The sequence below is a fragment of the Balearica regulorum genome, chromosome 4 (genome assembly GCF_011004875.1).
Source record: "Balearica regulorum gibbericeps isolate bBalReg1 chromosome 4, bBalReg1.pri, whole genome shotgun sequence".
NCBI lineage: Eukaryota > Metazoa > Chordata > Aves > Gruiformes > Gruidae > Balearica > Balearica regulorum.
The window spans coordinates 71,705,301-71,733,267 of NC_046187.1; the positions used below are offsets into that span (position 1 = coordinate 71,705,301).

General features: G+C 40.1%; 1 protein-coding gene across 2 annotated transcripts in view; it reads right to left on the reverse strand.

Moving 5' to 3' along the window:
• The window catches only part of DOK7 (docking protein 7), a 68,669-nt gene extending 42,328 nt beyond the window's left edge, over positions 1-26,341 (reverse strand). The window contains exons 1-6 of one of the 2 annotated variants that reach the window (XM_075752594.1): positions 25,832-26,341; positions 25,637-25,682; positions 22,812-23,042; positions 18,697-18,897; positions 8,136-8,255; positions 267-374 (exon numbers count right to left, since the gene is read on the reverse strand). In XM_075752594.1, the coding sequence (XP_075608709.1) occupies positions 267-374; positions 8,136-8,255; positions 18,697-18,897; positions 22,812-23,042; positions 25,637-25,682; positions 25,832-25,885 (760 nt within the window). In that variant the 5' untranslated portion in view covers positions 25,886-26,341. Of the gene's footprint in view, positions 1-266; positions 375-8,135; positions 8,256-18,696; positions 18,898-22,811; positions 23,058-25,636; positions 25,683-25,831 lie in introns of both variants that reach the window. The other variant, XM_075752593.1, reaches the window with a different exon arrangement.
• Positions 26,342-27,967: the final 1,626 nt, after the last annotated feature.

A 27,967-nucleotide genomic window follows, 5' to 3' on the forward strand; every position in this document is an offset into this window, starting at 1 on the left:
TAAAGGATATTCCTGTGTTAGTAGTGTTTGATCCAAAACTCACTCTGCTAAGTTGAAAAACTCCAATCTATGTCAATGGACTATAGACAATGCTGTTAAAGAACTTCCCTACAAGCAACAGCAGTCAAATCAAATATCTTGATCATTTCTCAATTATTTTTCTTTTAAGGTTGGCATCTTATACTTATATACATATGGTCATTTCTAAAGCCTGGGAAGGAAGGCTTTATTTTTTTCATTTTTATTTAATTAAGGATATTTCTTACCTCCGCTACCCTGGCGACTTGTATGGGACAGCAAGCTCAAGCGCTTTTCTAATTGCAAAGCTTCATGAGCCAATCTTTCTTCTGAATAGGCTGGATTTGTACTTGGATCTTTAAAAAGAAACAGAAAAAAAATAAAAAAGAAGAAACATGGAAGATATATAAAAAGAAGAAAAAAGAAAAAACCACACTTTCTTATGTTACATGCTCTGTTCTTATGTTTGATCTACTGCAGGAGAGGGAAAATGCTGATTGGAAAAGGTATAGGACAATCTGCCTTCAAGCACATCCTGGAGAAATGCCACATAGTAAGTTATAATTTTAAGTGGCAAAGACTTTCAGAGATTATACCCAATGTCTATAAGAGTTACCACCAGGGACAGAACCCTGAAGAGCACAGCACTGAAGGCAATAGCTACAGAGATAATTAGCATCCAGCAGAGGAGTTGAAAACTAGTATGTGATCTGTAAAATGTGGTTTGATTTCACTGAAATCATTGGGAATTTTATCATCAAGAAAGATCAAATTTTTCATCCTACAAATTGAATTTATGATGTAGATTTGTAAGAGTCATAATTATTAAACTAGCTGATACCTTCCAATCCAGATCACCTATTTACAAAAACATTGCTTTCAAGTTTGATGTTCAGAAAGTCATTAAGTTCAGAAATCAGAGACGAAATAAGCAGCCTGGTGGCTCTCTGTCTTCATGTTTAATACAAGTTAGAATGGTAAAAATAACTCCTAAAATGTACTATCAGGGATTTTCACCATACATTTTGGTGAGTTTGCCATTCCAGCTGAAATTACTTCACTGAAGAAGGCTCCTTTTATTCCAATAGAATGAGAAAGACCAGAAGTTATACAGAATGTGGAAGAACTTTCATCAGTAACACAGGCCAGTTTCCTCTAAACCATTTTGTTTCCAGCCAGGCACAACAATAAAACCAGATGTTGGAAGTAATCATAACCATTATCCCAAGAGAATCTTACAGATTTCTTCAAACAGCACTGACAAGTGTGTCATGTTCAGCAGTTGCAAAAGATATGATCTGCTAACTTTTTCATCATCGGACGTTTAAGTAACTCTTATTAATTGCATAGGGAAATGAATTAATTGCAGATAAAACAGATTAGTTTCCTCACAACTGCTGCTCTTAAATATCTGATCATCTGGGTAGTAGTAGCACACCACAAAAACATTTAATAATTGAATCATTTAATAAGAGGGGGGAAAAAGGATGAAAAGGGCCACACATTGCTGTGGTTGAGTTAGTAAGATAAAAAACAGTTGAAATGATGAAAGAAAAGTTTCATTTTCATCCCAGGTCTTTCAGTTTTAAAAGACTTGGGTTTGATGTTGTCAACAGAACAGCCAAAGCAGCTCACAGTACAGGGAAGGAGCATTGCCAGGTGAGCTGAAGCTCCATGGGAGTCCCTACATTATTAACTACCTGAGAAACAAACTGCCACATCTCTCTTCCCTAACCGTATTCACTTTCTGATCTGCCCTGGATAGATCCGAGTGTGTCACAGGAGCAGAAGTGACAATGCTGAACTTTCCCATGTAGAGGGAGTTTCCATCTTTAGCCATCTGCAATCTGGATAAGATTAGCAGAACAAGCCAGACACACACACAGTCCTCCTATAACAGTAGATGTTAAAATCAAAGATGTTGTAACAGGGACAAGGCAACAATGCCTGTGACAAACAGGGTCCGTGACCTCTGTGCCTCCCAGCTCAAAAAGTGCTTGATGTCAGTGTCTGACACCTTCCAAACTGAACTTTAAGAACACAAAAGAGGACTGTTTGATGTGGATTATTTTGTTAGGTCTCCATTTCTATTTCCCCTGCAATATAACTCATACTAAGCATTGACTAGTTCAAACCTGTGTAAGTGCTTACTCAAACGAAACCCCCAATGCTTCCATATGGACCTCTGCCAAAGGAAAATACAAGATTTGGCCACTAGCACCTATGGTGCAACCCAGACAGGTCTATGCAAGGGTCGGCTCAGTGGCATACAGTGTTACAGGCTGCTGCTTGAATCTATTTTTGAATGTCCTCTGCTCCAGTTACTCTGCTGTATCTAGTTAAATGCCCTTCTGTCCAAAACTTTCAACAAAGATGTTCTATGAGCACTTTGAGTATAAAGTTGGCATAACAGATCAGCAAATTAGTCAAACCAAGATGCAACAGACACTAACCCTTCCCACAGCAAGGAACTGTCAGTAGGAAAGATCTTTCCACTTTCCTCAGAATATGATTACTTGATAAATAATCAGAATGTTACCAGGGCACATACACAACTGTTAGTTTTTTAGTAACTGATATCCGTCTTACAGACAGCAAAAGATATAATTAAAAAAAAAACTGGTCGAGCAACTGATCTTGCAAAAACGGTCTATAGTAAAATACAAGATGGGGAGGTAAGAGGGAAGTTGAAGCAAATCAGTAAGTTTGCATTTCACATGTTCAATTGCTTCTAGAAGCCAAATTCCCTATCAACTACACAGCTACAGACCACAACAGGTTTTACCCAACAACACAAAATCTCTCAACATACTGTCTGTCCAATGGGACAGATAATTTTTTGGTTAAACTTTCCCTTAAGGATTGCCTGTGTATTAAAGTTGTGTATAAAATTGGGTTCATAGTTATGTGCTGTGACCTCTCATTGTCCAGTTTTGGGGAATATTGATTAGAAGAATCTTTTCTCAGCAAGTACCAGGAAATATCTAGAGAAACAACTTCAAAACCTGCCAAACATATACAGACTTACAATCTTAGAGAGATATTAAAAATAATTGTCCATCAGTCTTATCGAAGTCTTTGTTTTGCCCTTAATCTTCTATGCTAATAAGCAACACTTCTATGAGAAACACACACAGTACTGTTCTCCAGAAGCAGCAGATTCTTATAGCAGTATTTTTGGTTACACACTACCAAGCGCTAATCAGGAAGTTTTGCTACAAGATCAAACTAAGGACTGAAGTCACTGGAGCCACTTTTTAGAGACCAGTCCTTATTGGAGGGCATAACCTATGACCTCCTCTCATATGAGTTTAGAAATATGGTCTAAAAAATGGTGAATACAAGGGTTTTTTCAACAGTAAAGTTGGATTTGTTGGCATCATCCTGTACCTTGTGCATGCACAATACAAAGTCTCTAAATAACTGTTGAGTAATTTGCCATATTACTAACTCAGGAGGACGGAAGCAGCATGACCGGTACTGAGACAGCTATCCAAGGAAGTTCAGACAGCTTCTACCCACACAACATCCTACAGTAGCTCCAACAACTCTAGGAGTAATTAGTACCTTCATTTCCCAAACTCTAAACAAATGTATCCTATAACATGATTTACTGCCATGGAATCTAGGCAGTTAGATTCACTCAGGTCTTTCAATTAAGAAAGTGTTTTATCATTTTCCAAACAAAAACAGATCCCTTGCCATGAAGAAAAATCTTTTGTGAAACAATTGTTGAAATCTTCTTAAACACTGCTTTGGGGCAAAGGGGAAGGATTACATCAAATCTGACTGGACTAAAAATGCCTCTGATGGAGATTTTATTTTTATATTATGTTGGTGGGTATTCATTAAAGCCACATCAGTTGCTCATCATGGGAGATTTTGAATACTTTGGTAACATACAAATAAAGTGTCACAATAATTCAAAGCTCCAGGGTTGTTCAGTAAGCACCTGTCATGAAAAAAACTATTGTATCAAGTTAAGTCAGCAGGTACCTAAGATATGCTCAATTATATGCATCTTTAAAATGCAACATTGGTTAATTACTTTATTAAACAAAGTTAGGTAAGTTAGGCTGAACATCTCTCCTTTCTTTCTTCCTTTGTAACTGTAGGCACATTTGCAAATCAGGCCTGGACCCTCACCTTCATGCTAACATCTCCACACCTTGTAAGATGTCTGGAGGAATGAAAAGATGTCCTAAAAGTTTGAGGAGGATCCACTTGGTACAGCTACTGCAGAAGGCAGTCACAGAGCTGTCTTGCAATGGCCAAAGGTGTATCAAGCTTCAACAAAAAGAAAGAGCATCAGATAGATCCTCAGCAAGCAGCACTGCACACTCTCCAGTCAGTCACAAAGCAGCCTGAAAAAGCTTCCAAAATTAAGAGAGAGTATCAAGACTACCAACATTACACTTGGGGTCTTTCCAGGCTGCAGGACCAGACTATCCCATAGCCTCAGGCAGATTTAGAGAGTACTGATCTGCCCTCTGATCAAAGATACCACTGATCGGCTGTTGGGCCTTTGCTGTGTTCATGTTTGGCATTCAAGATGAATTTTGCTAGTGAAAAGAAGGAATCTAACGCACACCTGAAAAACAAACATTTCTCAAATAATATGCATGCAAATTCAGTATAGATTACAAACCATGCAATCAGTTATTCATTACTCTGTCAATACCTAGACTTCTGTCAAGAAAAGAACATAAAATTCTCTGGTCTGATTTCCAAATATTTTCTCAAGGAAAAAAACTTGCAAGTTGCAAATAGCCAATTACAGCAATTGCCTTCCAACTAGTAGCTGGGGAAAGCAAGCCATCCAAAGACATCCTGTCACTCACTTGAGACCTTTATTTAAAATACTACACTGCCTAAAAACTTCTACAGATACCTATGCTACCTTTGCATTCCCACTCAATGCCATATGTCTTAAATTTGAGATCTGATCACGCAGCCTTTAACAAATTAAAGCCTCAAATCTGCTAGTGGAGCTACCAATAGGAGTATTTTGGTACAATTTTGGAGAATTAATGGACTCCCAAAATAAGTACCACACAGCAGTAAACTGTAAAACATCTAATGTTCTTTTCCTTTTCCAGTTTATGTTGGATGTACACATAATAGAATTATTTTTTATTATGAGAACATTGACTTTCATTTGATACCCAATTCCACAAAGTCACAGAATAATTCAAGTTGGAAGGGATCTCAGGAGTTCTCTAGTCTAACCTGCAGCTCAAAGCAGGTCAGATATGAGAGATTAGACCAGATTTTGATACCTTGTAATAGTCAGTCAAGATTACAACTTCTACTGCACAGCTTTATCATTACATATTTTATAGATGACATAATAAAATACATACAGTAATCATATCTATGTTATAAGAACACCAAGCTTTTAAGGAAGTAAGGTATATTTTTTAAAACCACAATCCTGAAGAAATGATGTGAATATTGTACTTGAGCAAATACCCCTTGCAACATGCAGTTTACAAACTCCTTTTGGATACTGGGCAGTTTTCATTTGTTTGAAAAATCACTACAGCAAGTAAAAGTAAGAAAATTGATCATTTTCCAGTCCTCTTCAAACCAATTTCTATCATTTCCTATTACTTTCATGCTAACACAAACATTTCAGCACTCCATTTAACCATATGGTTGAGCTGGTTGTGCACAAAGCCACTGGCTTCACTCATTACCCTTTTTCTAAAGGCAGACTGAGCAGATGATGACTGCAAATCGTCTCTAGATTGTATTTGTTCTGTGGGCATCACTGTCCAAGAACACTGTCAATGTTACACTTTTTTCACCACATTACATTCTTTTCTCTGTACAGCTGCCCTTTGTGTGTTTTCCCTTCTTGAAAATACCTAGGAGTTATTCAGGCATATTTCATGTTTAAATTGGAAAGGTACGGGCAACAGCAAGAAGCCCAATTCAAACATCAACCTGTGGAGAGAAGGCTGCTTCCTATAAAAGCTTTTAAATTACACAAAAGCAGAACATTGCATGTATAAAACACAGTTGAGGCTGTGGAGCATTCTGTGCTGCAGTAAATATGAAAAACATTAACTAGACGTTTCTTGATAGAATTCCCAATCTGGAAGTTTTGATCTAGTTACCTGAGGTGTGCAGATGATTAATCTATTTAAGAACTAAACCTTTCAAAAGGCTGGGTGAATTTCAATACTCTTGCCAGATACAGTATGCAGCTGGTAGAGACTTGATCTTTGCAAGCAATACAGTACATTCTGTGTAACGGCATACTTGATAAGGAAAATTAGTTTATGGATGAATCACTAGTATTGTACATGTGCCTTATACAGGTCTGTGCAAGTTTCTGCATGGGATAATAAATGAAGGAGAACATAAAAAATAAAAATTTTCTGTGAAAGGGTGTGTACGTAGGGCGTGACAACAAACTGGAAGAGACAAGGGTAAAGATACAGGGAAATAGAAGTTAGAGGGGTCAAAGTAACTTGGAAAAGGGCTGCAGAGGAGTCTGCAAGAATGTGAGCACAGCTTCCTACACAGCACTGCTCCTGTCCAGGGAAACAGGGTGAAATCAATTCACCTCATTTTAGTGGCAAGTCCATTAAGCACAGAAGACAAATGAAAAAGATCACAGAAAAGCAAGTCTTCCCTTACAAAAATCAACAAATCATCCCCAGGATATTCCACATCCTCTTTATGCATTTCAGCAAGGTCAGAGCTCTTGAATGAGGGCAGGGAATGTGTTATGTGGCTATGTATAACAACCCACAAACGCCAGAGTTGATAACTGAGATGCAAAAGCAGATTTACTTCTACATGCCTCTAAAAACCAATTTTTCAAAGAATGTGCCATCTAAAATTAAAATTTAAAAATTAATAATTTTTTTTAAAAAGACAACAGGGTAGTTGCTTGTAGGCTTAATTTTTCTGAACATAAGTTTTCATGAAATGAAAGATTTAGGAGTTGTATGTGTGTAATACAGTTTTAGATATGCAGAAAAATATGCGTTCAATAGCAAAGCTTTAAGTATCGGCATTTGGGTTTTGTGTTTCTGTCATTAGTTTTTTTGTTGTTTGCTTTTTTTTTTTAACACTCCATTTAGTTGAAGGCAAACACAGATCATCATGTAAGAATGAGGCTTTATTACCTGCTATTCTGCTTGATTATTTTATTTACTTCGGTGTTACAACTATGGAAAGGAAGAGATGTACTGAGTCTTGTGTCTACTGCATTTACCTTAACTAAATTTTCATAATTTATTTTCACAAGTTTTGCATCCAGATCCAATCTTTTCCATCACATTTCCTTCCTGCAATTATGTTAATCTTATAACAGAAATAAAACCCGGTCAAAAACCTATTAACTGCCTAACACTTAAACAGAAACTCTAAGTATTTCCCACAAATCCCATCTCATCATTCAGCATTCTTGTAGCCTATTCCCACTATATCTCACTGCCAGTTCACAAATATTTTTCTGCAATCTCATTTCCACACTCTTGCCTTGACACAGTCATTCTGACTCAATATTATATTTCTTCATCTGCTAAAGTCAAAAGGCAAGAGGGCTTACGATGATGCCATCTAAATTCCTCTCTGAACATTACAGCACAAGCAGCATTTACCATGAAAGGAATTTAATCCTTGCACATCAGAAAAGAAGCTCAAGCTGCAAAGCTGAAATGTGATATGGAGGTCTGACAAAGTTTTCTAAGGGTGGCAAGACTTAGTTCTAAGTATTTTGGATGAACTCAAAATGCCCCAGAAGTTAGTTTTCCATTAAACTATTAAAATAGTAATACAGACATGGATCCAAGATGAACTGTATAAGCGTAAAACTAAAGGTTAGGGTTCCTTTCAATTCAAATTGCCATATTTTAGTACTGTTAAATAAGAGAAGGCTAAAGTTAGCAATATCACCAGAAATATGAATGAACCAGAGCAGCAGGGGGAAACTGGGTACATTCAACTTATAAATCTGAACTGTGACATTTCAGAATGAAAACCACTTTGCACTTTCTACACCCTTAGTGTCTGCAAGCTGTTCTTAACAATCACAGGAATAAGAGCTAGACATGGCAATTTCCTACTTTGCTCGGTTACTCTACGCTTCCTATATTAACCTGGTAGGACTGGACGCAAACCAAAAGGGCCTTTCGTCGGGGAGATGCCACGGACGATACAGTCGAACAGAAAGCTGATCTGCTCTCCTTCAGCACAAGAAAGGAAAAAAACACCAGCCCCTGCAAGAAAGCACAACGTAAATACGTGTTTTTCACCTGGACACATTACAAATATATTTAGCTGAAGCTATTTATAATATAGCAATCAAAACAGTATTAAGTGCAAGCCATGAAAAGAAATCAATGCGACACGTTCTCCAGAGAAAAGAAATAAAAAGAAAAAATTCAGGTTAGCACACACACAGATTCTATCACAAATATACATGTACATTCAATAGGTACTTAATCATTTATGCTAATTTTCTGAGATTCAGGCAATTAGAGCTATGCCAAGATACAACCCATATACTCAACAGCTGTCTGTGTCTCTTATTCTTATTTACCTCTAAAATTTTGTAGATCAAATCTTAGCTATGCAAGTGTCAGGGATACTTAACATATTTTCATCAAAATGAATCAATTCTACTTTTACCCAATTTTAACCAAGAGCAGCTTTTTATATCCCACTAAATCAGGATTTGGTTGTATTGCTGGATTATATTATAAATTTTCCTAGATTAAGTCCTATGTGTCTATTATTAACAGAACGTAACACGACTCCACAGGTTGTCATCAGATCTTTACCCTTTGCTCTATTCTGATATTTTGCTTTCCATTCATTAAGAATAGCCCCAAGCAAAATTAGAGTGAGAATCACTAAATAAACAAACAAGTTCTGAGCTGCACGATATGTGGCGACACAGACAACACACAAGACTAGAAGTGCTCCACAGAACAATTTATTTGAGAATTGTCAGTCCAAATATTACTCACATGAGGGAAAAAAAGTTTCTTTCATTTGGTGAACTGCTATAAATTAAACTGAAATTAGAATTCACTTTCTGGTAGAAGTTAAATTTATACTGAAGGGCTCGCTTGCCAATCATTTCCAGAGTACAGGTTTCAAATATCTTACTTGAGACTTAGACAAATATTAAAACATTAAGCTATGTTTAAGCAACTGAAAAGATGAACGCACACCAGCTCATGAAACTTAACTCCACACTTCTGTGGCATTGTTTTCTACTAATGTTTTTAAAAACAAGTTTGTCCCACATTTCCTTACAGCACACATACACACCCTGGCTTCAGTATCAAAGACCATCGAGGTGATTACTACACTAATCATGCGGTCTGACAGGTATGAAAGTTTCTGGTGGTGACTCACATCTTGTCCCATTTCTCTCACCCAAGAGATGCCAAACAGTCAGAGAACACTGTATTAGAAAAAGCTGGGTGCAAAGTATGCATTCAGGAATTATTTGAAATTCAGCTCTTCCTTTGAGTTGCCTTCTCCTGCCCCCACAGAGTAGAGAGAGCCTAGGGAAATCAGTTCACTTAATCTTAGATGGTATGACTCTTCCCCTAAGAACCACACTGATGCCAGAAGACATGCCTTTCGTGAGGGAGCAGGGCAGCAAAAGGCTCTCTGGGCTCTGAACACAGGACCTTCCCATCCCAAGCACAATAAGCAAGCAGAATATAGAGACAACATAACAGAGGACATTCATATCTCAAGCACAGTGATGGACTATGTGGCTTGATAATTCAGCAGAATCCTACACATTCATGTTGCCATTCAGGAGAAGATAATTCCTCAAATATTTCTGAACATAAGGAGTACATCTGGACCACTTTGTTCTTTTATCACTATTGTCAAGAGTCTTACTTAAACTCCTAAGAGGCTCTACAAACCTTTGACTTTAATGGGAACGAAAAAGTAAATGCATGCAAGTTGGCTGCTTAACTCAAAGGATGATTTCTGCCCAGAACTATCACACGTTTGGAAATCCAAAAAACCACATGTGACAGCTTTCATATAACTAGCACAGTGTATGCACACGTGCACATAGATACGAACCAAATATACACATAAACACAAAATATTTCTATGTAGATTCTATTATTCACATGATCACAGTAATTACTGATTGACTTTCACAGGAAAAGTTTTCTTTCTCGTTATGCTAGGTAGGACTAGATTGCAAGGAAAGGAATAAGTCTGGGCATCCTTGCAAAAGACGTCAGGTGAGACAAATGAATAGGCTTAAGTAAGTTATGTTTTAAAAGCATACATAAAAGCCAGCAATTACATTTGTTTTCTGCTTTCTTGAGAAAGCTGAGAATTCACTACTAGAAATTACACATCTCAGTCATGTGTTTGAACAGATTTGGTGCACAAGTATTTGGAAGCCGAGGAATATGTGGTATGCATCACTGTAATACCATGCAGCTGTTTACTAGACTGAAGAGCTCACTCACTCTCTGCATGGGGTAAGACAGCAAGGGAAGTTCAAAATGTAAATGCTATTTTTCCTGTTTAAGAATAAACTGATGTTATCCATCTTGAAAATGCACCTAGATTTAATGTTTGAAATCTCAGCATTATCTCAGATGGTTTCCCTCTACCTGGACTGAGTACCACAGCATTCAGAGTTAACAAAACCTGTACTGAGCAACTAATTCAAAAACATAATTAAGTACTGTATGAAAAATTTTGTGAGAAAGCAAGGAACAGAAAGCTAAAACAGATTCTGATCCTTTTAGACCTCAGTTCTACCATAGAAACATCCAAAAGTAAGCTCTGCTTCTGTTTGGGTTTCATGGGGGGGTTTTTATGCAGAGGAAAGGCAATCTAACCACAAGATCATCAGTTCCTTTTAGTAAGGAATTTATTACAGTGGTATTTATTGATAAAAACTTAAATTCACTAATCCTCTGCATTCAGAGCTTCACAGGAAAAATGGGATCAAAGATGTGGTTTAACCTGTATGAAAGTAACATTAATAATAAAGTCTGCATAGTATCATATGATGTTTCTATTTCCTCAAGAACTTAGAGGAATGAGGTAAGAGTCAGATACCTGAAGTAAGAAGGTCTTTCCCTTTACCAACACTTTTCTCTTACGAATAACCAGAGTTACATTTTTATTTAGGTCCCGTTTACAAAAAGCATTTTCTTCTAGTGGCAGTATTAAATCAAGTATTTAGACTGAACACATATTTAAATGTTGTTATGCTTGCAGATGTGTCTAAGTGCTCAGTTAAGGGTATCAGCTCCTTTAACAAGATAAGTTTGAACTCAATATGTAAAGAGCTTCCGACCGCAGCAGGCTATTTTGTACCAAAATGAATATGCTATTCTTGCCTTTGAAAGAACACATGCAGGGGAAGAGGCAAAAACACCTTCCCATGGCAACTGAAGGATCTCAGCTATCAAAACAGACATTTAAGAAAAAATAAAACATTAATATAATGCTTAACAATGTAGTGAGAGCATTTCCAAAATACTTGTAATTCTGGTCACCTGTAACCAAAAAAAAAAAAAAATTAATTCATACTTAAAAAACAGCTACACAGGAGAGCTCCTATATCTTACAGGGAAAATAAACAGCTGAGTTTGTTTAACCCAGCAAAAGTGACAGAGAAGATAAATAAATATTTATAGGAGGTAAGCATCAGGGAGAGAGAGAGAGAACATTACACTAAAGGACAATGTTGGTACAACAACAATCTAGGATAAAAGAACACATAAATTTAGGTCAAAAATTTTAAAAATACTAAAATATCACAGATATAAAAGGATCTAAAAAACTCAAGACCACATGTTAAGCCTAATTCACACTTTGATTCTTCTAAAAGTGTCATGACAACACCAGTGTTCAAAACAGTGTTGGACCTTCAGAAACAGTTGACAGTCATTCAGAAGTCAGATTCTCTATTTGTTTATACCTCACCACAGCTTCAAAGACCATTTTAATTAATAGTATATCAAGAAATGCAGAATATCTTCCTGGAATCAGAAACGTTCCCCTTGAAGGATAAGAGATCATGTTTCTTCCTTTTTAGACCTGTATCATTTTGCACCAGAAACTAGTGTAAGCCTGAGGAGGGGAGAAGCATAACATAGGTAATTCAGGTGCTTCAAGCTCCATCACCTACAGTTTCACATTTGTGTCATCCATCCACATTTCATACTACATGTTCCTTATGCATCTGGCACCCTGGCCTATGGATTGAACCAATTTGGTTTTCTGCAATGTGGAGATAATTTTTGGGCTTATTGAGTGTTGCTGTATCAGTTTAAATTCTTGGAGCAAAGCAATTGCATCAAATTTAGAACAAGTTAGAGAAGAAATGCCACAATTTAACTAAAGAACATAAATGAAGGGCCATTTATATACCCCATTATTTCTGGGCTTTCAGATATAAGATTTAAGTTTGGGAACTAAGCATTTAAGTTTAGGAGCATTGACCAGAATCCAGGGTCTGCCCCTACAGTTGTGCTCCCAGTCTCGAGGCTACAGATGCTTACTCCATTTTCCTGTTCTGATCCCAGTGACAGTTGCATGCCTGATTACACAGTGAAGCAACTTCCAGGCCCTGTAGTGGGCTATTCTTTCAGTGGGCACCAACCACTCCTCAGGAGGAAAACAAAGATTTGAAGCCCTGCAGGCTGAAGGAGGCCAGGAACCCAGGTTTACCCACACCACAGAAGTATGGCAACCAGAAACAACATGCAGAGCAACATTATAACCACTTCATCTTTTCTAGTGATGTTCTAGAGTATTCTCTCCAGTTAGGCAGTATACTTGGAAAGATATATTTCAGGTTTTGGTGTTTTAGCTGCTTACCTAAGGACCCGTAACATCTTTATTCCCACTTACTAGAATCAGTCTGCAGGAGCAGACATGGCCTATTCAAGAATTTAGTTGAAAGAATCTCATGTGATACAGTCTTGGTGAGAAGTGGGATCCAGAAAAACTGGCTGATTTTCAAGGATCACCTCCTGCAAGTTCAAGCCAAGCAAATGTGGCAGGAAAGCCTGTATGGATGAACATGGAACTCCATACAAAACCCAAATATAAAAAGAAAGCATGCATAGGGTAGGAGTACAGTGACCAAGATTATGCAGGAGGAACACAGACACACTGTACAAGCACACAGGAATAGGGTTAGGGAAGCCTAACTCTACCTGGAATTGAATCTGGGGGAGGATGTGAAAAGCACCAAGAAGGGCTTCTGCAAGTACGTGAGCAGCAAAAGGAAAACTAGGGAAAACTTCAGCCTACTGCTGAATGGAATGGTGGACCTGGTGACAAAGCACATGAAAAAGGCTGAGGTATTCTTCACCTTGGTCTTTAGGGACAAGATTCAATTCCCCCATCAAGAATCCCAAGCCCTTGAGACTTGTGGGGAAATCTAGAAAAACAAGTTTCCCTTGGTGGAAGAGGAGCAGGTTAAGGAACATTTAAACATATTGAACATACTCAAGCCCATGGGGCCTTATGGGATGCATTCACAGGTGCTTGAGAGTTGGTTAGTGTCATTGCAAGGATAATCTTTATTGTCTTTGAAAGGTCATGGAGACTGTGGGGTGGAATGGTGTGCCTGAGGTCTGGGAGAGAAAAAAAAAAAAAAAAAAGCAGGCATCACTTGATCTTCAAGAAGAAAGATTCAGGGAACCACAGAACAGGGAAGGCGATAGTGCAAATAATCCTAGAAGCCATGTCCAAGATGCTGACTGGGAGTAGTCAGTATGGATTTACAGAAGGGAAATAATGCCTAACCACACTCAGTCTTTGACAAAATGACTAGTTTGGTGGATGAAGCAGTAGATATTGTTTGCTTTGACTTTAGCCAGGATTTCGGCATCATCTCCTATAATATATTCATTGACAGACTGATCAAGTGCAGACTAGACAAGTGAACAGTGAGGTGGACTGAAAACTGGCTGAATTGCCCATCTGAAAGGGTTATGATCAGCAGCACAAATTCCAGCTGGAAGCCAGTCACTACTGGTGTAGGCAAGGGGTCAGAGTTGGGGCTAATGCTGTTTAACATCTTTATTAATTCCCTGGATGATGGGACAGAATGCACCCTCAGCAAGTTTGCAGAAGATACAAAATTAGGAGGAGCAGCTGATACACTAGAATACAGGAAGAAGGTGCTCACAGAGGTCATGGAGTTCCCATCCCTGAGTGGATATGGTCCTGGGCACATTGCTCTAGCTGACCCTGCTTTGAGCACGGGAGTTGGGCAAGGTAACCTCTCACCTTTAAGCATTCTGTGATATTTAGGCATTTGTGACTTCCAAACTGGAAGCTTCTTTCTGATCTCATTCTTAAAAAAAAATTAGCATCTTACTATATTGTAGAAACTTAATAATTAGCATTCTGTAACACTGCTGCATAACCAGATCAGCACTGTCTCATCAACACTTTAATAACACAACTGCTATGGCAAATTCTCTGTACTAAAGCACATTAATCTTTCAAAAGAAATTACAGCATTCAGTTGTATTATCAAACAACTAAGCAAGAATTGACAGGAAGCTATTTCAGATTAATATTTTTGCTCATCTACTTGCTAGCTTTCCAAATTCAAGCATTAGTGTGAACTGGTGATATTCTATCTATTAAAGCATAAAATTTTCTTTTAAATCAATTAACAGTAAATGAAAGTTCCTCATATATTAGCAATGTTATAACATAAGTTAGCATTTACTACAAAACCCAATGAAGAATAAAGATTGAAACTGTTATTCCGTAACTGCAGTGAAAGTGACATGCATAAACTGAGGTGGTCTATGTTCACCATACAGCCTACTGAACATTTTTTGTGTCACATAAAACCAGTTCATATTACCTACTGGTCTGATTTTATTTGGGGAATTATACATCTTTAACAGCATAACATGAAAAATACATAGAGCTGTAGGGTCATATACTACTAATCTAGTATATTCCAGTCGTAAGTACAGATTATAACAGTACACAGTCAATAATATAGATCAATTTCATTACAAAACCAAATGAAGAGAACAGATAGGTTTTATTAAACACTACTTTAGGACTGAGTATGTTAGATCCTACTGAAACATACCTTATTTTTCACGCTTATATCTTAAGTGCCTTGTTGCTGAATGCTTGGAATTTATGTGACCCCAAAAGAGTGCCTGTAGAGATGCTATATTCAGATTTCTGGTCACAGGCAATCCTCTAACAGCAAATATTAAATGGATGAACACAAGATTTATACAAACCATACAACTAAGGAGCATATATTGCATGCCTCAAAGCAAGGCTCTACAGGGCCTCCTAGGAAGCTGTGGTGGGGATGCCTTCAAACAGACAAGGATCCAGCAGGAAGGAGACTGGCTCAGCCATCAAATTTCTTGCTACTTACCTCCTGCAGACCATCTTCTCTGCTCATCTACAGAGCTCATAAGGCCACGCAGATTCCTAGAAGAATATCAGTGGTCCCTACATCCTGGGGGAATCTTTCCAGGAAACAAGGTCTTGTACCAAACGCTAGAGACACTTTATTCATCCGTCATTCCTGACAGTGCTGCATTTAGAAATCTAGCCTCGTCCTGTGCACCTCCCTGCAGCCATTGAGGTGGTTTGACTGTAACAGTAACAACCACAGCAGAAATTTACTGGCTAGTTGCAGGTTGTCTGCAACTACCTGAAAGGAGGTTGTAACACAGCGGGTGTTGGTCTCTCCTCCCAAATAACAAAGGATAGGACAACAGGAAATGGCCTCAAGTTGCTCCAGGGGAGGTTTAGATTGGATATTAGGGAAAAAATTTCTTCACTGAAAGAGTTGTCAGTCATTGGCACAGGCTGCCCAGGGAAGGGGTTGAGTCACCATCCCTGGAGGTATTTAAAAGGCCTGTAGAGGTGGTGTTTAGGGACATGGTTTGGTGGTGGACTTGGCAGTGCTAGGTTAACAGTTCAACTTGATAATCTTAAGGGTCTTTTCCAACCTAAATGATTCTACGATGATAATCAGCAAAAATAAGCAAAGTACTCCGTTCTAGTAGTGAACCAGGCATTTTCTAAATTCTTTGGTTCAGGCAGCCACTAAAGAAAGATCCTTCCACACAGAATGGGTGATAAATAAGACAGCACATTTCATCTTGATCTGCACATACTCCTTACTTTTATGCTTCCGAGAATGAAAACCAGAACTGAAGCCATACCTATTCATCAACATTATCCTAAAAATCACATATACTAAGGAGTCCTAAGTATCTGTTCTTTATACCCTACTGCAATGTCCCTCTCAAAACTGCAGTACATCTAAGAAATGGACTCTGCAGACAATGTATTTTGTAAATGCTTTGTCAGTCAGTGCTGAACAGTCCTTCTGGAAAAAGCATAAAAGACTGTTTGCATGTTTGATTTTTTTTTTTTTAAGGGGAACATAAATCCTGGCATTCATCATTATTGTCTGCTAGTCGTTTCCACTTTTGGATCGCCCTCAGAATGTTTTATCTCCTTCCATATTCTAATGAAAGTCTGCATAAAACACATGCTTGGAATTCACAGGTACTCAATTTGCAATCAACTATATACTCCAAAAATCAAGCCATTATTTGAAGCCCTTATTAGTAAGAAATTACTGTCATCTTCCTTTGAGGCACCTGCATTAAGACTCAAAGGAAAAACCAAATCCAATATATCAGTGCTGCTGCACCTCTTAATAAATATTATAAGAGGATCTGCTTCCCTAGAGAGCCTCAGAGCTACCAATTTTTTAACTGTTTAAGTCTTATATTCTCTCATTTGAGGAATTACATTGATAGATTATACAGATTATATAATTTATCTTACGTAAAGATTGCTCAGCATTTCTACTTCAGCTCCCTATATGTATTTTAAACATAAATTTTCCACAATTAAATTATTTCAGATTTCATTAATTCAAAAACTACTACTGTACACAAGCTTTCCAGAAAGAGCAACAGCTTTTTAAAAAAGAGAAGAACTGTGGTTCAGCTTTGGGAAATTTTCTCCCTGTAAGCATTCTGAAACGTTTAGTTCAAAATTAAGTTTTCTGTTTTCAGTTGTTAATTCAAAAAGTTGACCCAAATTATGTCAGCATAGCTGTGCACACTTTTATTGGAAGTCCAGCTTGCATTTAAAGTGGTACTTGCATACAGAGACAGGAATGAACAATTGTTTTATTCTGCATGGAAAAAGCCCTGTTCAAACTGAAACTGCAGGTGTTGGCAGACCTACACTAAGCTGCAGATTCAAGTTTAGCCTGGGCCAATTGCACTATCTACAAGAAAGAACGGGAAAGGTGACTGTGCTGACTCCCCCTTATGCTCTATAACTAGTTATCTATCTCAGTCTAAACCAAACCGCTAGGAAACAAGACACTTGTGTTGCAGTTCCCATACCAGTTTTTAACTGAAAAAGAATTACCTTAAAAGAAAACAGATTTGTTTCCTCACAGGCTATACGTATAACCCATTCCTTCAGATGCTTGAAACCCTTCTTTAACCCCAAACTCCAAATTAGACAGGGAAAGATTTGAACCAGAATATTCCACACTGAAAACAAGCATCTTAAATCAAGAATCAGGATAACAGTTGAGTCCATACTTAGCATCTTTGAAACTCAGCCCTGTGCTTTTCAACAGACGAAACAAAACCACTTACTAGAATAAAACATTCAAATTCTTTCCTCTTCCTCCCCAAATTTTACCAAAAGTGCCAAGGAAGAATATCTTTGGATTTGGACCAACTCTGAAACAGTCTATTTCTTCAGTTTGGTAATTGAAAAAATACATTATTTTCACATTTCAGTATGCAAGTCAAACAGCTTCATATCCAAACCGGCAATCTGCGTACCCACTTGCATTTACACATCATCAATTCAGCATGGCTTCAAACTCAGCTTTTGAAGTTAAAACCTTAGGTTTTCTAACGATGTATATGATATTATACCAGTGCATTAATTATCTTTCCCTTTCAGCTCTTGCATAGGAGCTTTGCATTTTATCTGAAGTGAGAACGTGAGAAGTCTGGACATTGGAATAAAAGGTTTCTCCCCACCTAAAGGGGTATCTTACCTACTAGGCTACAGAAACTAGTTTCAGCTTGCTTGCTTTCATTTTGACCCCACAAATCTCATGGTCTCATAAAGTGACAAAGCTACTAAAAGGGAAGGGAACAGACAGAAGTTCCTAACTTTTAGGAGCTAGGAGTCCTCTACAGAATTTAGACATTAGCGTTTACACAATGAGAGTCTTTATGCCACCCATAATCTCAAAGCTCCATATCATTTTCCCTCTGCAAACAAAATAATTAATCATAATTTAATAATCTGAACATTAAACGATTTTGCCTTATCTCTTGCATGACACAAACTATAAAATTTCATTACCTTATTTTTGCTCTGTGTCCAGAAAATGTTTAGTCAACTGTTGCTATTGGGGAGCCACAGGGCAATGTTCAGTCAGGTCTCCACATAGTCACGTTTTTACTGAACACCAGGGTTGAAGCCTGCAGAAACCTACTCAGTAGAACAGACCCTCTGATATGAGGCTGCCTGTATGACAAAGCAGCACAGCTGGTTCTGCAAACTCCACTTTGAATGACACTAGCATTCACATTTCTACAAAAGGTTTCAAACAATTTTTAGAAGACAGGTTCCATTTGTACTTACAGAAGCCGCACCTGGTACCCCCTTCAAAGATGAATCCATTTGGGACAGCTCCATACCGACGCAGATCTGAGAGCTTCCATTGCCCCATGACACTAGGGGGAAGGTCTTTTACAAGGACGAGAATGTCATTGCAGAAATGCAGGGTAGCAGGCCCACTCTCTAGTTTAGTGCCAGGTGCTACAAAAACTTGAAATCTATGAACTATCAGATAAGGAAGAAAGAAAAATTACTACAGGAAGTAGAAGTAAGGTACCATGACTTCCGTTACATAAGTCATTCAGCTGTCATACGTGGACCAACCCCAGCTCACAGCACGAGGCTCTAGCATAAAGACTCTAAGTAGAGCCCAGACAGCCCCATGCGAGTAGCTACAAACTCATTACTCTCTATTATGCCAGTTTAGGATTGGAAAAAAAATGTATCTTGGCTTAGTGCTACAAATGGTTACACTGTAACATTACATTAATTTATCAAAAGTTTTCCAGGCTACCCCTATCTGAAATTAGTCAGTTATCCAGCCCACGCTTCTGTTACCTCTTCCATCCTTGCATCACTACATGGGTTTCTTTCTGATTCCTTCTCTAAGCATCCTGTGCCTCTCCTTTCCTACCTACATGCACGCACACATATAACACAGTGCCCAAGGAGCTCAAAAGCCAAGGCTCAAAGAAGTAGGCAAGCTCTAACCAGCGCTCTGTCACTGACTCATTTGCGACTTTTAATAAACTGCTTCACTCCTTCCCTAGCAATAAAACGGGGAAAATTACATTTTCCCACCTTTGTGAATCTTTTGGGAGTTGATGATGGTAGATGCCCAGACATTTAAAATGACTAGGAAATTAAGTGATTCATAGGTAATAAACACTCTTGGATGTCAATTAATTCTTCATATTTCACAGCCTAAACTTCAAAAGAGTGGAGAGAAAAAAGGAAACACTTGTCTCATTCAATTTTACAAAATTCAGGTTCAAATCGCAACTCCAGTATCCCCTATATTGCAAGGGTCCTTGCCTAAAGTAGCAGCTGTTCTAGGCTGGTCTTCCATCTTCTCCAGAGCTGTTGCATTCTGAATAATAAGCTATTCAGAGCACTTCAAGGGCTCAAATCTCACAGCGTTTCAAAGGGAACAATTTAAGTAATGCTCACAATTAGGTGAGCAAGCACCTAATTCTCAAGGAATTGTTTTGACCTCCACTGTTCCTCTAGTTTCTTTCACCTTGTGATGAGACAAAAAAGACAAAACAATCTATCTTGGCACAGAGAAACATCAGGACTGTTACATTTCTCGTCAAAGATTTTCAGTGGAGCATTTCTCAAGAAGCACATAGATTCAGTTTTTGGTTATCCATCAAAGATGACACAAACAGCTACCTGCCTATGAAATCTACAGGGTAACTTCCAGGTAGCCTCACTTCTTACAACCACTCTTCCCTGTTTCTTGCCTATGCTACTTCAAGCATCATGAATTTCAGCTAGGTCTGAGTCTTCCTTCTCATCTAAATACTTGCTATGTTCTTAGTTACCATCTTAGCTGTAAGTCAACTCCTCATTTATGACGTGCATTTGTAAGTTCCCTAAGGCTCCAGCAGAATTAGCCACAAAGTCATTCGAGTGAAATGTGCAAGGAGACAGAGATAGATCTAACTAACCACAGCTCTACTTACAGCTTTGCCAGTAGTGCTGCTAGGGAGTAAATCAGTAGTCACACGATGTCCCCTTTTGGGCACACAGTTGTTACGCAACCTGCTTGAACATAAACTATGAAAAAGATACCAAAACTGTCTTGATGAATAACATTTAGTAAGGAATCTTTAATCATTTGGACCCCTCTGCCCAGTACTTTGCTGGTACCGGAGCAGAAGCATCAGAGTTCTCTCTGCCTCGTAAATGAGGAGTGGAGCACACTCTTCACACCATCAATTGCAAGTTACAACAGCTGCCAAAAACAAAGAGCTGAAGCTCAGATTCTAGACCACTGTTAAAATAAATCAGCATATCCAAATCTGAACAAAGCCAAAGTAGAAAAAAAAACAGATCCAGACATGAAGCTTCTGCCATGTGCTGCTTTCTTGGTAAATTGGAATTTTTTTCAAAATTCTCCCCAGCCATCTACTTCTCCTATTCTGGGGGGGGGGGGGGTGGAATTAATAAGAGCTGAAATAGTACCTTTTGTTCCTGGGTATATTAGGTTCCTGATTTCCTTTATCTAATCATTTCCTCTTCACAGCTATTCACTGACTGCAATATGTTAACTTCCTCAGAGTAGTGGGCTCAAGCACTCTTCTCACACCTGACCTATACCTCAACTCACTTAATTCCACTGTTTTCTCTAATCCCAGGAATCACATCTACCTCATCTGCTAAAAATGGAGAGAAAACACTGGGAATTCCAGTGCAAATGCCTCCATTCTGCAGTCCTCATTCAAGAACAGCATCAACTCCTTTCAGGTTTGGGGGTTTTTTTTGGTTTTTTTTTTTTTTTTTTGCTTCCCAGACTCTGAGGTCATCTGTCCATAGTCTATTTTTATCATCCAGCCACCTTACTTCCAAGGCACACAAAGGCAACCTTACTATGCTTTAGGAAAAAACACCAGTCACCATCCTCTCTTCATCTAAGTCTGTACTCTCTTCTATTTCTGTCTACTCAAACGTGATTCACAATGACTTCTTTCTCCTAACTGAACCTGCATGGAAAGATAAAATCCTGAAAAAAAAATTTCTATACTCTGGTCTATCCTCCTTCCTCCAAGCTTTTTTGCAATTAATGTTCTACAAACTATTGCCAGTTCAACTGTTTTCTTACTTCTTCAGTTCTTCACCTCCACACACATTCTCTCCCGCTCCATCTTTACTCCATGGCTGCATGTATCATCATCCAATAGACTCTATTCCTACTTCACTCACAGCTTTTTTTCCTCTAAAAAACAAAAAACAACAAAAAAACCAAAAACCCAACAACACACCACACCAACAAAAAAACCCACAACTTTGCAGCTTCTGCATTTCCTCCTGTCACAGCCTTAACCCTCACACTCAGATTGAGATTAAAAACTCTCTCCACTCTAGCACAACAGCAGTGCAAGATCACAAGAGTCAGACCTACTCTGACAAATTAAAATTCTCCTTCAGGTTTTAGGACAAGTCTATGCTGTACATAGAACACAAATACAGTAAAGAAATAGAACCAGAACAGCTACACCATCAAACTGTACCAACTACTCCAGCTATTCATGCCCGTATTGTTCAGAAACCCCCCTCCCCAGCCTTTCCCCTTATGCAAGGCTTCATATTTGATAGCACCAAGTGGTACATGCATACATCTCTCTTCTGATAGTTCTGCATTTTATTTCTGTAGAATTCCCAGGCCATCTTCCTATGTATATACTGCAAACAAACTAGTCCACAAATGCAACAGATGGCAAAGCATATGTAACAAATGATTAAGACAGCTAATGTGTGTCTCCCACACACCTACCCTCCTTCCCTAGTTATGACTAAACAAACATAAGACAGATACTATGGATTACCAATATTATCACTCTTTGTTCACCACTACATTTTAGAGCCACTAACCAAGAAAATAAAAGGATGCATAAAAGTGAATTTTGCTGGAAACACTGTGTCTGATGACACTCTTTATTGCAAGATGTCTCTTCCTGAAGGGGAACACTAGCAGCAGCAAGCATTATTAATGCAACCCCTAGTAGGCAGCTCAGAAAACTGGGATTGAACTAGCCAAGTTCTACTCGGGACTCTGCTTCTCTTAATTCAGACTCCCTCTGAATCCTGTTGTCAAAATCCCCCAGTAAATTGCAGGACCAGATGTAGAAGTCTGATCAATTTGCTTCAAAGCCACACACTTTCGGTGCCAAAATTGAAAACTAAGTTAAGATCTCTCATAGTTAGCCATCAGTATGGGGCAGTACTGTAACCAAAACCTATCATAAGGGACATCCACTTTAAGATGTAAGGGGAAGATCAGTCTCTTCACTCTCAAATGAGTGACAGTCTTTTCCTTAGCTGTACTTTGTTATTTGCATTTTAGCTATGTTTTTCCTTGCTTTTTCCCCCGTTAAAAAAGAAAAAAAAAAAAAGTGTGAGAAGACAAACGTTACCTTCCCCCAAACTGTAGCGGATTCGTACATCCCACGCATACATTGTTTCCTTGTTCTCAAATCCCAGCATCACAACTTGAGAGAGACAGATGATTGCAAGTGTGTGATTCAAGCCCTCATAGGAGAGCCCAGGATCCAAGCCACAGATGTCTTCTAAGGTCATGCTGCTCCTCTCCTTATGCCCTTTTGCTCGTTCAGATTTATCCTTGTACACCAGCATGAGCAAACAGTCTAAAAGAAGCAAAACTGTCAGAGATGATGAGGCAGCACATAGAACATAACACATTTCTCAGCATTCTGCTTCAATACAAAGGTGCTTTAGACAACTGCAGGGTCAAGTTTGATCAAGTAGTGTCAGAACCCAGTTTCCTTTTCCCACCCCATCCCCAGGTAGTTTGTAGTCCTTGTTTTCAGGGAGCAAACACTGAAGGTATGTTTCAAGGGTAATCTGCAGGCTCAGAAATCAGGAGCCAAGTAGAAAGTCTTCCCTATTTTACTTGTCAAAAACCCAGTGGTTTTTCAGATACTCTTCTGAGCCTGGAAGGGCCTGACTCATTAACGCTGAACATTAGAAGTTACACTACGATAACTATTCACGTTACAAACGCTGAAGACTGAGAGGCTATTGTCATCTATATTTCCATTAGAACATACTGAACCACAAATGAAATTCTTACAGTAGTTCACAGATTACTCAACTACTAAATGGCGAGCAGACCGCACTGCCAGATTGTTAGTGTCAGCTCAGGTTTCCCAGTTAAATGTTACACGGTAGCCATTGCTAAATAATCATTATGTGCCACACCTTTTTTTTTTTTTAATATTTGCTTGTGTCACCATTTGTTTTTAACCCCTTCCTAGAGGTGTTTATTACACAGTAACTACACAACAGAAGAAAGTAATTTAAGTGCCATGGTCCCATGGGAAAAGCACATTTCACAAGCGAAGCCAAAAGATGAGAAAAAGAGGAGAGCTCTCTCCCACCATTTGCATTTATAACAAAAGCACTCCTCATCCCCCGGTTGCCTTCCTATCGCATAGCACCCAGTTGTAAATGAAATTAACGGTCAATATCAAAGCTGCAACATCCACAGCTTAAGCTGACCTACATACCACAAAGGAGAAAGCCTCCTATGCACCATTTTACGAATGTTGGGGTCTGGTGCTCTGAGCCCTGGCAAGGTGCCCTGCGGCTCTCAGCTGGGCAAGGGACTGGCAGATCTCCAAAGAGGTGAAAAATGACTGAAAGGCTGAACTGTCTGCTAACTAAAGCAGAGCTTTGCCTGGACTCCCAATTGTTTTCACCCACCTGTTGGCAAAAACAGCTGCAACTATGATATTTAAGCATTCTGCAAGACAGTTGTGTGTCTGAAGAGAGGACAACTATGGTTTGCAAAGAAAAGCAAATCACAGGGAGCTTTTTCTGGTAAGCCTGGCTAATTTTGCTAGAATAGAAATCCTATTTTTTTGAGGAATAAGCTACATTATCAGTTAGCAAGTTTTCAAAGCAAGCTCCCTCATCTTCCCCCTTCAAACCTGGCTTACTCGTGTTAGAAACCCAGGCCCATATTCACCTATCTAGATACTAGCTCTAAGATCAACAAATGCCCATTCACGCAGAGAAGTTGAACAGATTCAGCCGAGATACAGGCATTTGGAACACCAACATATAACCGTAACAACTCCAGTAACAAAGAGTTAGGTCTGAAGAGCTTCAATTACTAAGAAACTCTCAGTCTACCAGCAACAACCTGGAAAAGATGCCATAACCCATTCTGCAGCAATGCAGATTCACATTTTCTTAGCATAAGCAACATTTAGCCCTAGAAAGACATACTTTTGGGCCCAAATGTTTTCCTTGTTAGGGAACAATGGGGAAACCTGAAACCTCAACTCTGAAACATCAACTCTGAATAACATTTTCAATTTCCCCTTCAGAAGCATGGAAATGATTATTTTTTTTTAATTCAAAATGTCATTTTATTTTTAAATTGAAGTGATATTTTATGTCAAAACACTGATCAAAAATAACTACCAAGCTTACAGTGCCAGCTTTTTCTTTTCTTTCTTTTTTTTTTTTTTACAGCCACCAATTACGCTGAAGAAATAAAATAATAATAATTTTCTAAAAAAAAAAAAAAAAAAAAAAAAAAAGGCATTTTAAACGGGAACCAAAACCAAGTAACCGTGCCTTCAAAAGTCACCTTTCCCATTGGTTTTAGTCACCGCCTGATACTGAGCTGCTTAAAGCCCTGGCTCCGAGGCCGGACGGGTGCCCGGGCACCGCCGGCAGCCCGACCGACACACACACGCTGCAGCCGGGCACCGACCGAAGCCTGAGCGGTGCGGCCCAGGCTGCCGACAGCCCTGAGGGCCGGCGGGTCTGTAACGGCCCCGGCAGCCGCCCGCCGCCTCCGCTGAGGAAAACGCGGTCCCGAGCGTTACGGGCCGACAGCCTCGGGCCGGGAGGAGACGCGGAGCCCCGCAGCTCCTCTCCGCGCTCTCCCCTCGCCTCCGCATTCACTACGCTTCGGGGGGCTCCGGCAACAGCCGCCTCCTATTTTTGACCGCCTGGTCGGTTGCCAGATAATTTATTTCCCCCGCTTCCCTGATTAAAAAAAAAAAAAAAAGGAAAGGGCAGCGACGGCTTGAGGAGACCCCCGCCGAGGGTGCTCTCCAGCGGCAGCTAACCTGGAGGGGAGCCCTGTACACTCCCTGGCCCCGGGGCCCCAAACCCTGTCCCCTCACCGGCCGGGCGGAGGAAGGAGGGACGCCCCGGCGCCTGCCTTCCCCCCCCTCCCCCGCAGAACCGGTCCCCCTCTTACCTGCCACCGGGGAGGGCTTGCGCAGCACCAGCCACCTACTCTTCCACTGCAACGAGAGGCAAAAGGAGAGGGTTAGCCAGGGACGGAGGAGGGAAGAGCGGGTTCTCTCCCCTCCTGAGGAGGGGGGCGTCTGTCGGGGACCCCTGGCCCCGGCCCGCCGCCGGGCCGGGCCGAAGGGTCGCCGGGAGAGGGGACCTTTTTTCCGTCTCTCAACTTGACGTGACCCTCCACCACCACGGAATCCGTCATCTTCAGTCATGATTCCGGACAGCTGCGCCCGGCTCGCTGCTCCCTCCCCGCGCTCTGGCCGAGGGGTCACTTTCAAAATAGCTTTATTAGGTCCCCGCACAGGCACAGGGAGCGACGCGGGCGAGCGGCCAGCGCGGCCCAGCCCTCCCCGGCGCCCCCCGCCCCACCGGGCAGGGGAACAGGCCGGGGGGGCTGCGGCTGAGGGGAAAGGGGGTCCCGGGAAGCTTTTCACTGGCTCTTTATTCATGTGGTTTATTGCGGTGTTGGGTTGGTTTTGGTTTTTTTAATTATTATAATTTTTTTCTCCAGGGTTTCGGTAGCGGGAGCGGCGAGCCGGAGCACCCGGAGGGCGGCAGCCCCGCGCGGGCCGCCTCAGCGGGTCTCCTCCGGGCGCGACCCCGGCGAGGCACCCAGCGCCGGCCCGATCCCGCTCCGGGCTTTGCAGCTGACCGCCGAGGCAGCGATGCGGCCGGGGAAGGCGGGCGGGAAAGCCCGGACCGGATTTTCTTCGCCCTCCATCTCCGCGGAGCGGGGCCTGGCGCCGGCGGGCCGAAGCACCCCCTTCCCCGGGCCCCCCAACCGTCGGCTTCCTTATAGCGCCCTGATTTCTCTTTCAAAAAGTGTAATTAGCGCTCCCCTTGGCTCCCAGAAGACGTACAGCCAGCTACCCCAGATAAAAATACTCTTTTTCCTCTTTGCAATAAAACTGTCACGAGATAACAACCACTTACACCAAACCCAGAGCAGCTACAATTAATAGAATAAGAAGTGTTAATGATGTCCTCAGATTTATTTCAACGAGCAACGGACTAATTAGAGTCCATTATTCTAAAAATACTCCTACTGCATCTTATTTGACGGTAATTAGTTCTTCAGCTTTTTTTTTAACCAGCACCACAGCACATTTTTCTTTCAATAGCATAACAGAAGGGACGTTTAGATGTTTGCATTTATTTCTTCCCTTTGAATCGGTCAGTTTGCACAGAAGAACATATAATTCAATAAAACCACCTTTAAGTGTGGTTCATAATGAATTAGGGATGTGTTTGTTCAGCTGGCTTTGCATTCTAATTCAATTTCAAGATAAATGTTAGGAAAAGCATCAGATAAAATTTCACTAGGAAATTTAAGTTGGATTTTCATTTTAACCAAAGCGATAAGCACTTAAAGGGAGGAGAAAAATAAGGAGGATGAGTTTCCATGGGGTAATGCTCAAGAGAAAGCTGGGAGTCAGAAGGGGCTGGAGTGTCCCGTAGGAATGTGAACGGTGTCAGGGGTGTGAGAGGTGAGGCAAGGACCTCTCGCTTAATCTGGCCATTTCCCTGCCACCCCTCATCTGGGTTAGGGGATTTAATACACTGCTAGTACATCAGATGCTCAAACGATGAAATTTAGTTCCACCAAACCGATGCAGTAACAGCGGACAAACAGGCTGCTTTGAAAGCAACAAGTTAATTTTAATGCATTCAGAGTATGACAGTATCGACTGAAGATTTGTCATTTAGACCTTTGGGGGCAGAAAATAGACTATTTCAGTTGGAAACATTCAATATATTTAAACAAACACTGTTTGATTGATTGTATTGTTGTTGCTATATAGTGATATAAGCAGCACAGACTTTTGAAAACAGGACAGCTAAAAAGCTCTACACAAATTGTCAGAAACACCAGTCTAACACCTTTCCTATCAAACAGCCGCTTTCTTTACAGCAAGAGAAGACTGAGAGAATATATATATAAACACAAAAGTACCAGATTAAACCACGCACAGTGTGGATAGATAGGAATTTCAAAGTCAAACTGAAGTCTCAGAACAGATTTGGACGTTCTGAATGGCATAAGCTTTGTGTGGAAACCTGTTCCAAATGAGTCCCTTCCAAAGAAGGGTAAACGGTTCCTTCATGCTGATTTAGTCCCTGTCTTTCAGCAGCAGGTACAGGTAGTTTTGTCACACAGCCACCTTCATTTCACAGAGTTCAGCAAGCCAGACTCGTACTGCAAATGGCCAGGAAGGCAAAGCCAGACAATGAGAGTCTTCAACTTATTTTGGAACCAAGACCCCAGAGGTGGAGCTCAATTTTT